Consider the following 13,249-nt stretch of genomic DNA (forward strand, 5'->3'; position numbering starts at 1 on the left):
AGCTGAACACTCTTTTAGAACATGTGCTGATATTCCATCAGTCCCTATTGCTGAATTCTTATTCAATTTGTGCAATAGCTCTAATACCTCAGCTTCACATACCTGCGTTTCTTCATCTAGTGAAGAAATAACAGTGAGCTCAATGTTACGTTCACTAGTTTGATAACTTTTAACGAATTAGGCACTCATTAACTGAACAACCTCTTCTGCATCTGTAATGCTCACACCATCTGGATTTAGAAGAGTTATTCTTTCATATTCATTCTTTCTTTTATTTGCAGCAGATAGAATTCTTGTGGATTGTCTTTAGCACACAGAGCCAGTTTCTTTTCATACTCAGACTTGGCTTTCCATATAACAGTTGTGACTATTCTAGCCTCTTGCTTATAACGTTCATAACAAAACATCATCCTTATGCAAATGGTATTCCTTCCACATCATCCTTTTCTTACTTCGAATATCTTGCTGAATAAGATTACACATCCATTTGACTCCTACTTTATTCTTTGAACTCTTGGGACACATTCTGATATCGCATCATTTAAGTATTGTTTAAATGCTTCCCATGCACTGTCGATATTCTTTCCATCCAGCAACCGATCCCATTCCACTGAATTCTGTGTACTCCTCAGTTTGTCATAATTTCCTGCTTTGTAGTTCAGCATGCAAACTTTTCTGAATGGAACATTCATAAACTTAGTCACTTCCCAAGTGAGTACTGCATGATCACTGTTACCAACTGGAGGCAGCATAGTTACGTCTTTAACTGAAACGCCCTCTGACACTAATCAAATCTAACACTCTTTGACCTCGAGTTCCTTCTGTCACATGCTGCTTGAGGAAGTTGTCCCACACTAGCTCAATAAATGCATTTTCATTCTTCTCATGAGATTCTACTGCTACCCAATCAATATTTGGATAATAAGTCTCCCATTATGATTACTCTTTTCATGCTCATCTTTTCTATTTGTGATGCATTTCTTCATCACTTGCAACCAATCCACCAGGTCTGTAACAACGCCCCACTATGTAATTAGTCTTGTTAGATTCCACCTCACACCCAGATGGCTTCATACTCACTGCTACATGAAATATTGTTAGTAGTAGTAGTACTATAATCATAGGTCTTAACTCTAACTGGATTCAAGTCATCTGATATCATTAGCAGCATGCCCCCTCTTCTCTATCCTTCCTAAAAATACTGTACTCATGATACTCGATACCAGTTAGTAGGTCTAATTCTGATAGTCGGGTCTCACTAATACCTGCAATGTGAGGTCACAACATATTGACTAAGGCAATAAACTTTATCCCTTTGTTTCTAATACTTCTAGCATTTGTGTACAGACATAATAATCTACCTGTTGATTCTTTTGTATTTTGTTGTCTGCAGTCTGCCTGACACAGTTGGACAACTTGCAGATCTCTATTATTCTCTAATTCCTTACACATGTAGACATCTTTGCACACATATGATGGATCCGAACTGGATGAACACAAACCCTCATCAACATTTCCATGACAAAGCCCATTCCCTTCATTAAAACAGTTATATAACATTGTCGCTCTTGCACTCACATTCACACCATTCCTCCCTTTATAATTTAGTTTCCCTGACTCTCTGTGTTAGGTCTCATACCAGTTATTAGTTTTTCTAGACTCCTGATACCCAACGCATTCAGGTGTAGGCCATCCCTCTTATACAAATGCACTCTTCCCTCAGACTCACTCCAAACATCCAAAAACTCACATCCATTCCTTGTACATAGCCTATGCATCGAATTATTTGCCATCATAGCCCTTCTTTTTAATTCATTTTTATCATAGCAAGATAAAATACCAATGATTTTGGGAAGGATCACTACTCAGACCAGTTTCAAGCTTTATTGAGGACTTCTCCAAACACTTTAAGTGATCTGCAAGATTATTCTAAATCTCATTGAGTATCTTGAAAGAGTCATTACTAAACTCATCACTCCTCACCTGAATCACTCCAGGGCAGAGAAACTCAGCAGTCATTGGCAAGCAAAAACCTACTACTGAGTAGAATCACTTTACTCAGGAGCAGGCCTGTCATTAATGGGAGCCAGACCCAAGAAGATGCCAAGGTTGAATTAATGCATAAGATATATTTTCCTATACAAATAGTAGAAAGGTGTATCTTATTGTTAAAATACTCTGGAACAGAGATAGTTGTAGAAAGTTTTTTCACTTGGTTACAAAGCATATTCTTATTTAATCCTTTATCCAAGTGTAAGCAAACAAAGTTTGCACACAAAACAACTAGGTTACTTGTATATTTTTGGCATCCCCTTTAATACCAGATGACACAAGACAGAAGGGCTAGATGGTAAGTTTTTTTTCGAAAGTGCAGAAAATGTGGATCAGGTTGTGGTCTACGAGAAAAACTAGCATCCACAATGTAACTGGAAGGGGACCAGTTACATTACATAAAATTAAACAAATATCTATTTTGTTTAATTAGCAGATTGAAAAAGTACTATCTCCCATAAAGGGGATAGTACTTTTTCATCAAAGCTATTTAAATTTAAGCATTGAAGGAATGTTTCACAAATTAATCTTATTTTGGAGGACTCTGTGGCATGTTTAGCAAGCCCAGATTGTTCAGACTCACAGTATCAGTGTGAGTCTGAACTATAATCTTCTGCTCTTCACAATGAATAAAAGCAAATCTTCCAGGTTGTGCATAATAAGAAAACCACAGGAGCAAGGAATCTCATCAACACCTAGAAAACCATATAGAGGAAGCTTGTTCATGAGAGGCTTTAAAATTTGTGCAGTGCATTCAGATATTCCTTTCACATAAGGCAGTGGAATATGAGTGATTCACTCTCAAGCAGAAGAGGCAGGAATTCTGTAGATATAAGTGTATGAAGATTTCACTGAAATGCTGTTTTTCTATGTGAGCTGTAATTCTTTTATTATTGATAGTATGGCTTACTCACAGCTTTTCAGTTTTTAAACAGAAGGGGAGCTTGTGATGAACAGGTTAAGGGTATTGGTAAGATAGTAGTGGGAGTTATCTGGTAGGAATACAGACTGTTCTTTTATAGATACTTGTGCCATATGGTTTCTTCAATTCACATATAACACTAGGAAAGGAGTGAATAATATTTATTCACTCAATGAGAGGCTTTAAAATTTGTGCAATGCATTCAGATATTCCTTTCAGATAAGGCAGTGGAATACGAGTGATTCACTCTCAAGCAGAAGAGGCAGTAATTCTGTAGATATAATGTGTATGAAGATTTCACTGAAATGATGTTTTTCTATGTGAACTTTTTTCTATGTGATGTTTTTAAATATTATTCATTCCTTCCATTGTGTTACTGTGTTAGGTCATTCATTGTCAATGGCAAATACCTCAACATCTCTGTCTGCTTGATTGGTGGAACTGGAGAAGAGAAGACAATTTGAGTTGTGGACATTGGGTTCCTGAGGAAGATTATCTCACTATTTGAATATTTTGGCTGTAGAAAATCCATCTTTAGAGATAGGGCACTCCAAGAGGCCAGAGTGGTTATCTGAATTGGGGGAACAGTAGACATAGTAAGTGAATGCAGTATGGGTTGATAGGAAAATTTTGAGCCTGTGCAAATTAAATGGTGGGGGAAAATTCAAGGTTTTGCATTCTCTGGCATAGGATGTCACATGATTGTACAAGTGGCATCCTTGTGGCAGAAGGAATTGTGGGATGCATAATTTGGGCAGTTGTTGAGGTCACTAGCTGAGGTTCCAATAGGAATAATAAGTCTGGTTTTGATGACTGTAAGTAATGGTGATATACATAATTTAAATTGCTGCCAAGGCCATGCATGTTCATGAAGTTGTTGCTTTTTTTTTTTTTAGATTTTTATTGTTTTTTTTTTTGGGAGATATTTTTGTAATCTGCAATATAACCAACCATATTTCAATAAGTTGTCCTTTACTGTATGTGAAGAGGAGAGTTAAATAAAGACGTGATAGAAGGTGAAGACTTGCAGAAATACCATCCACACAGGGGGAACCCAGTCTCCTGACCATGAACTTCACAGTTCCCCTTACATAGCACAATACTTGGATTCCTTCTAGGCACAATCTGAATAAGTTCAGAAGGATCACTAGCTGATCAAGTATCCTCCAGATTTGTTACTATCTGGTATGGTCCTGTTTACCAGCTAGCAGCTGGCTTGCAAACTATTTTACTGCTATATCCTCAAATGAAGGAGGGTCGGATACATACAGCATATTTGTATCCAGTTGTTTAAGGGAGTGGGGAGAGAAACCAAAGCCCTTGCTCTGATGATCAGACATGGCAGTAAGCCACTTTCGTCTTTCATAAACAAGGTGGTGGTGGTGGTGGTGGTGGTGAAAGGCATCTAACACCAAAAAGTCTAGTGGGAATTTTCTCCAACTGTGCCTTGGCTGCAGAAATACTCACCGAATTTTTCTCATTTGTGGAAACAGGCTACACCTCAGGAAGATCGAGACTGATTTGACTATGAGAGACCATAGTGCATTGATGCACATGGAACTGATTTTTTCCTCATCTTTCGTGTGTGTGTATACATATATATTGTGTGAATACAATAAAGAAAAAAGGTTGTAAATTTATAGTACATTAGCAATGTAGTAGGTAAATGGTTATATCTAGAAATTTTGCTCTAGAGACCAAATAATGTGGAACTTTTTCAAGTTCAGTATTATGACACATGGAATAGAATTACCTTGGACTACAACAGCCATAAAACTAAGTTGCATTAAATTAACTTGAAACCATGTAATAGATAACTGGTTGCATGATGGCAATCAAGTTGCCAAGTATATTGAATTAATTACAAATAATAATGACAGAAAACAGTATTATTAGTTTTAAAATTCCAATATGTGGAAATGATTTGCACAAATATTTTGTTATAATCTAATATCACTTCCTTTGTTTGTAGGTTCCCCAGAACCCAGTGTAAAATGGTTTAAAAATGATGTAGAATTACCTACTTATAAACCAGGGATGACAATTAGTTTTTCTAATGGAAAAGCATGTCTTAGGATCTCCAGGGCAAAAGAAAGTGATTCGGGATCCTATACTTGTTCTGCAACCAACACAGCAGGCACCGCAACCTGCACAGCTGATGTTCTTGTGAAAAGTGAGTGAAACATCAACTTAAATTATTAGTAAATGTGAATATATACGTGGGCTGTTCAATAAGTAATAAGACTAATTTTACTGTGGCGAAACCACTCATCACAATATTAATTTCTGTGGAATAAAGAAATGTTGCTGTATGTATTAATAAAAGAGGTTGATAGATGGTGTATACCGGCTGATGTGCCAGAGTGTCACGTGACTAAACGCAAGCGCTCATCGGCACACCTATGAGGTGCGACCAGTCTTCGAAATGGAAGCGTCCTTGGAACAGCGTTATGCGATTAAATTTTATGTGCGTTTGCAAAAATCGGCATCGGACACTTTTAACATGATATGCGAAGCTTTCCACGATGAAGCAATGTCGAAGGCAAGTGTTATTCGCTGGCATAAAACCTTTAAGGAAGGAAGGCAAAATGTGGAAGATCTTGAACGTGAGGGAAGACCTTCAATGTCCATCACAGAGAAATGATCAACACAGCAGCGATTATCATCAAGCACGTCAAAAGAAAGCGTCCATTCCTGAAGAATGGCTTCTTATTGCACCACGATAATGCAAGGCCACATATTGTTGGTTGTGTAGTGGACGTTTTGCAGAAGAACAACACAGATATCCTACCACACCCTCCATACAGTCCTGATCTCGCACCGTGCGATTTCTTGCTGTTTCCTCAGCTCAAGAAACCACTAAGAGGCTGCCATTTCGAAAGCAACAAAGCATGTGTAAAAGCTGCAGAGGCAGTTTTGAAAGAACTCTCAAAAAACGGACTCTCACATGCGTTTAAGAAGTGGACGCAACGTTGGGACAAATGCATCGCATCTCACAGTAGTTACTTCGAAAAAGACTATGTAAATGATGACGATTAATGGTAATCTGTTTTCTGTATAAATATAGTCTTATTACTTATTGAACAGCCTATGTAAATAATGATTTTAATTATATAGATTTATGAATTATTACACAGTTTCTCTCAGTATAATGTAACAATTATTTATGCCGATATTTTGTCAGACCTAATTTTAGACCAAGCACAGAGAAAACTGGATGACAGTGAAACTGGCAAAATACCATGGCAAGAATATAGTGTTGTCACACTGTTTTCAGCTGGCATATTTCTAATTAAAGGCCTCTTAATGAGATCAGTAAATGTCTGGATTTTGATTATTTTTTCAGTTCTTCAGGCTAGTTATATTGTATAACAAATATTGGCACGTATATAGAGCAGAAAGCATATACTCTTGCAAAGATCTCATAAAATTTCAAAACTTTTACTAAAAATAGGATCAGTAAGCCTAACATAAAAATATTTAATTTCAAAACAAGAGTATTTAAAAGAAGTAAAGCAAGCTGTAGTTCAGTTTGAAGAAAACAATTGAATATTTTGGGCATGTACATTATGGCAATCATGGAAAGGTCTGGGAGTGGGAGGTTGTTAATTTCAGTGCTGTTAAAAAAAAAAATAAATGAATAAAAATTCAATTGAATTTCTGTTACAAAGTTTGCGATTCAGGTCTGAAAACAGCAATTGCATTCCTATATGGAACACTTTCAAGAAATAATTTAATGCCAATGGAGAGGAAAGCATAAAGAAACACTGCTTGGAAAGAGAACTGAAATAACAGGTGGCTTATGAACTAGTACAAAACTTGCAATCACTACTGCAAAAAAAGACAAACAGCCTTTTGAAATGCCTATAAGGATTTTTTGCATCATCATCCTACTGAAACCAGACAGACAGACAGAAAGGGAGAGAAATTATTGAAAATCAAACAGCAGGGGGTAAAGGTTACAAAGCATGTGAAAAAAATTCAGACAATGTCATGAATCGGATAAGAATTACTATGTCCTTTGCATTCAAAACAATTAATCAATTAATAGAACGCTCTTCATTAGGTCAAAGTTGTAGTAAGGTCTTAACATTGACCAGGGACATAAACAATGAGATATTTGGAATTAATAATACAAAATTTTCATATACCTTTTCACATACCTTCCAAGAGGCTATGGGTTCAAATCCTGTCAAGGACATGAATGTTTGTGATTGTCCTACTAATTGTGATTGTCCCAGGGAATCAAGGATCTATGGAGCTTCTTCCAGGTCACATAGTGTATCTCAACATCCAATGGCAGCCCATCCTACATGCTTTTTAACCACACATTTACTTAGTTTGCAGGAAAGATTCTGAGTTCTTCTCTCACCTACCATATATTGTAAAATCTCATTTGTATCTATATTATAAGATTGCCTTACCGACTTATATGTTTCTATTATATCTTCTCTCTCTTCCATCTATTAAACTTTGAAGTCTGTGATATTCCTTCAGAATATCCTCATATGCACAACTCCATAGGCCAAATATCATCTTGATTAACTTCTGATGGATCATTTCAATTGTTTTCTCATCTCTTCTGAACTCAGATATGGTGACCATATCTGAACACAGTGGTCTGGATGTTGTCTGATCAAGCTTCATACAGAAGAAGAATAGCTTCTTATTCCTACAAGTTGGTGTTCTCTTTAGCTTTTCAGTTATTTTGACTTAAACTTCCTTAACAGTGTAGCTGTAAATTTCAACATCTATTTATATCCCTAGGTCTCTAGCTTCATTGACTATTTATAGCAAATTCCCATTAATATAATTTTCTGCCTTCCATGTCCTCAGAATGCATAACCTTGCACTTAGCTACATTAAACCGATATTCATTGTCATTTGCCCATAGGACAAGTTTGTTTAGGTTAGTCAGCTAGAATTCCATATCAGAAATGCACTTATCATCATTCCTATTTTTGAATCATCAGCAAATAATTGTATATTACTATACAGTCTAATATACTTAGTATACAAGTTAAACAAAATGCCCCAACTTTACAGAACTCTGTGGTAGCTCACTGATCACCCTCCTTTCCTTAGACCAACCACCTCCATATATTACTCTCTGATACTTGTCAGTAAGCCACTCTTTTATCCATGTCACAAGCCTATTTTTCATATATCCCTTGGAGTTTGTATAACAACCTCTCAGGTGGAATCCTGTCAAATGCCTTGGCAAAATCCTCAAGTATTATGTAAATCCAACTCTGCACTTGTCTATTATAAATGTGAGCAAATTGCTAAAAACAAAGCCTATCTTAAAGACTGCAGAAGATTAAGATACTACACACACACACACACACACACTCACTCACTCTCTCTCTCTCTCTTCATGTAAGCCTAATCAGCCTGTCTGACATCTTGTATTATGGATTATCTTGCTCTCCTTCCACTCATTAGGAATTGTGTCATTAAGACTCAAGTTGAATAACACTACTAAATCAGCACATTTCTGCACCCTTTTTTGTTCCATCTGGTTCCACTGCTGTATTCAAATTAATCAAGCAGTAGCTCCTAATTCATCTGCTTCTGTCCTTCTTTCATCTAGATTCACCTTAGTGCACAGATAGTTAATAGATCTGCTTGAATGTATAACTCAGTAAAGTCATCACTTTTTTTTTTTTTTTGGGTTCCCAACCATGAAACACTTCTATAAACCTATAGTACAATTGTACTGTGGGTGGGTTAAGGATTTTTTTCTTTATATATATATATATATATATATATTGTCTTTTTTATTTGTTTTTATCAGGTCTGAAACTCCTCTCTAAAGAACAAACATGGAACTTTTTTTTCAAGTCACTTCAGGCCTATAAGTGAGGCAGTTGTCTCACACCAGACAATGAAATCCATTTCCCACCTAAAGACATTCGCAGATTTAACTCTCTCTGCCTTCCCCATTCAATATGGTCATTTTTTTTTTATTTTACTTGTCACATAGCAAAAAAAAAATTCTCTCAGATTTCCCTTTGTTAAGGCTATCTGAATTTTCCTTTTCACCATAGTTGGTCACTTTTCTAGTCTGCTTTTTGATACTGCTCCTTTGCATAATCTCCTTTTTCTCAATATTGAATCTGCAATTATTTTTATGAAACTCTTGCTCTTTAAGTCTTAGTCATCCATTTAATTCTGATTGATTTACATAACTGTATGGGTGAAATCAGATATAACTTTCTGATATCTCCTGATCACTTCCCAAGTACTGCTGATCCACAGTTTATATCAGCACTGTTGATTTAAGCTGGTACTGTTCAAAGCTGCTTTCTTATTTTATCATAATCACATATTTCATATTTTATACTGTAGTTCCACATATATTCATTTAAAATTCTCATGCATAATTTGACACCTTTCAGGCTGAAACTTATCCCTATTTTTGAGGGTTCTTTGCATTATTATTTTCATTATTACATGACACCTCCAAGGAATCCAAAGACTCATCGAGGGAGGGCACCTACTCTACAACTCTCCGTCCCCACCACCACCACCACTCCATCCATCAACTACAGTGAATCACTACTACCATCATCACCTAAACCAGTGACATCTACTGCCCACCGCCACTAGTGTTTTTTTGTCTATAAATCGCATGTGTTCTCAAGGCCGATTTGTCTGTATGCAGGATGAAAAATCTGAGTTTTCGGGAGAAAAAAACCCTGCAACTTGCATATGAGATCAGCTAATCACCTTCAACTGAAAAAACCCATATAAAGATTCCTCGCATCATGATGAGAATTGAACTTAGGCCTTTTCCAATCGAAGGGTACAATTTTCAGGGTAACCCATACAACTTTCATTGTGTGTAACTGATTTCAGTTCCCTATCCGCCAAAAGTATCCTGGAAGAACTGAATATCCACACAAGACTGATAAACATAATTGACAAGAGAATGGTGCAATATTTTGGACACATATGTAGAAGGGAAGGCAACTACCTGGAAAAAATAATCATCCAGGGTAAATCGTGTGGGAAAAGAAAAAGAGAAAAAACCCCAACAGTGATTCTTGATATTTGGATTGACCAAATATCAAAAATACCAAATATCAAGCAATAAGAGAAGCACAGGAGAGAAAGAAATGGTGAAGCATCATCAGGAAGGTCACGAGTCCTCAGACATGAGGAAATCCGAGAGAGATATAGAAAGATCCACCAAGAATGAAATGGGTTTTAAGCAAATTAGCAAGAACAATTATAAAAATGTGTATATGACTTGATATATGTTTTTATTATGAATATTAAAATGTATTTGTATATTAAAATTCTTAATTGAGATTCCAATTTTGGTGACAAAAAAAAAAAATACAATAAAGAAACGAATTACATAATTACTCTTTTCAAACTTCTGAATACATTTTCAGTGGCTCCCTATTTACACAGCTGTCATAGGTTCTGCTTCACTAAGTGAACAACAGGAGTCAAGAGTTTCTTAAACTCAACAATAATGTCTTATTTTACTTTTTTTTATTTCAGTGAACTGCACACCACCTGAATTTGTTCGCCTTCTCGAAGCCAAAAGTTTCAAACCAGGAGAGAGTATTCATCTTGAAGTAGAAGTGAGTGGAGAACCACTTCCTAATGTTGAATGGTTACACAATAACATACCTATGGTGCATAATGTTCGGCAGCAAATCACTTCAAATGGAGCGGTTCACTCTCTTTTCATTCCTAGAGCTTCACCAGAGCACACTGGAAAAGTGACAGTGAAAGCCGTGAATAGTGGAGGAGAAGCCCGATGTACTGCAGACCTACTAGTGAGTGAAAATATTTCAGCTACAACTTATAGGACAACAGCATATAAAGAAATGACTGTAAACAGAATGGAACAGAGAAAGGACATCAGTTTGCCCATTACTTACCAGACTGACATTCAGTAAAACCGGTTTATTTTTAACTAATGACTTTCATATTATCAAGAGCATCGAGGTAAAGGATACTAACATTCTGCCTGTCTTTTGAATTATCTGAATATACAGTTTTTGTACAATAAATGCTATTTTTTTTTTCTTAATGTGTGAGGTTTATGAATGAAATAAACACATTAATATTTATCATTAAATTTTACCTTGATGATGCAAGTAGTTAAGCAAATAAATTTGCTACAAGCCTTCAAGTCTCTTAACCAAATTAAATAAGTGCCCTAAAAACTTTAATATGAAAATTAGTAATATAGCAATAAAAAGGTGAAAAACCATGAAAACAGGTAAGAAATAAAACATAGTTGCATTTTCACTGGTGAATCTAAGAGCAAGTAAAATTTTAACTCTCTAGGCACAATTTTAAGAAGATTTTAATTTTTAAAAAGAAGATAAATTATATATGAGAAACAGGTGATAGAATAAAGATTGTACAGTGGGTGACAAAAAATCTCCAGTGGGGAACTAGAAACAAGAGAGAAATCAGCCAACACACCTAATTAGTAGTATATAAAATGGTGCTCAAACCAGTTTTAATATATGGACCAGAAAGTTAAGTAACAAAGCAATTGATCAGAGAGTGGAGACTACAGTTATTAGGAAAACTGTAGGGAAGAAGGTGGGAACAGATAGCTTCATGGACAGAACCATAACAAAAATAAAAATATTAGAAAATGAATTAATTGTTATTAGTGTTCAAGAATGCACCACTCTTGAATATTAATATTGCAATATGGTATTCAGGTATTATTGAATATTGACAGATGCAATGACGGGAGATGGACGGGAGAGGCAGTAAACCCAGTGGTCTGGAAAACCATGGGGGGAGACTTTCGTCCAGCAGTGGACAGAACCAAAAGGTTGAAGAAGAAGAAGATGGTATTCAGGTGAGATAGTATTCAAGATTGCCTATAATCTCAGCTAAACTAAGGTGATTTGGTAACAGAATTGGATAAAAAGTAGTAGCAAAAACAAGTCATTGTTTCAAAAACGATAAGAAAAACACCTAGTGGAAGATCAGTATTTCAATGAATGGATGCAGTTAAGAGTCTCTGTCTCTAGAAGACAGTAATGTACAAACTGATCATATTGGACCTAAGTAATAGACCAATTTGGAAAAGAAAAATTCATTGATAGAAAACTATAATGAAATGAAAAATTCTTAATCAAAGGCTGACTCTCACTATAGAGAAGTGATAGGGATAGTTGGCTCTAGCAAATTTCCTTTAGAATTTCTGTTATAATTGTATTTGCTGTATTGAAAGTTAAGTGTAATTAGGTTGTCATACTTTCCAGAGTGCACCAGTTCATTAGCCATTTATGCAGCTTTAGACAAATATTACTATAGTTCTAAATGTTCTTGAGAGATATACAGTTGACTCTCACTACAGCAAACACCACAATAACAAACAACAAAAAAGTTTTGATTAAAATCTCATGGATGCAATGCTATGCTAAAAGAAATTCACCATAGCAAACTGTTTCTGTGGTCCTCACAAGCTTACTGTAGTAACAGTTAGCTGTATTTTTTTTGGGGGGGGGTCACCACTTTGCATTATTTATTTAATTCATCCACCCTTTAAGTAGTAGACAATTTTTGTTAGCCAGTGAGACTACTTCTGACTTGTTGGAAGCCTGAAATGGCTTGAAAAGTTCCAATACATTCTCTGGAGCTTATTGGAGGTTTGAATTAAAAGTTCTAATTGGTGTCTACAGCTCATTTCCTAGATTATCTCGCACATAGCTCAAAAAAGGTGTGCCAGTGCAGTAAAAGAAAAAAAAAAACCTCTGCATGCCACGAATGGCTCAAGACCAAAACTCCAACTGCTCACTTTACATATATACTGTGCCTTGTAACAGTATATATGTAAAGATATATAAAAGATGTATAAAAGAATATATAAAGAATCAGTATATATAAAAGAATCATCACCAAGTCCAAATCAGACTTTGAAAGGGCTAAACTGATATCACTCTTCTCTTCCAATTCCTGCATTGATGACCTGGCAAAGTTCCCTCCATTCCACCAAGAACAGCTCTCTCATGTCTTCTGCCAGAAAGAAATCCAAAGAATCCTTAATATGCTGAACACAAACAAGGTATCTGGTCAAATGTTATTCCACCTGTTGTGTTAAAAAATTGCACCCCCTATCTTATATCACCTCTTCATTCTATCTTATTCAGCTAGCATCTACCCTACAATATGGAAACAGGCCTACATCCAGCCTCTCCCAAAGAAAGGTGATAAGTCAACTAACAAACTACCATCCAACTTCTCTCACTTCTGTTTTCTCTAAAATTATGGAGAACGTCATCA

General features: G+C 35.9%; 1 protein-coding gene across 1 annotated transcript in view; it reads left to right on the top strand.

The window, feature by feature from the left end:
* LOC150109560 (coiled-coil domain-containing protein 141-like) overlaps nt 1-11,021 on the top strand; it is a 451,763-nt gene extending 440,742 nt beyond the window's left edge. The window contains exons 36-37 of the mRNA XM_090409020.1: nt 4,947-5,147; nt 10,490-11,021. Coding sequence (XP_090265146.1) covers nt 4,947-5,147; nt 10,490-10,893 — 605 coding nt within the window. The 3' untranslated portion in view covers nt 10,894-11,021. The remainder of the gene's footprint in view (nt 1-4,946; nt 5,148-10,489) is intronic.
* Nucleotides 11,022-13,249: the final 2,228 nt, after the last annotated feature.

Source organism: Typopeltis vanoorti, chromosome 2 (assembly GCF_054136105.1).
Source record: "Typopeltis vanoorti isolate ZY-2024b chromosome 2, IOZ_Tvanoo_1.0, whole genome shotgun sequence".
Lineage (NCBI taxonomy): Eukaryota > Metazoa > Arthropoda > Arachnida > Uropygi > Thelyphonidae > Typopeltis > Typopeltis vanoorti.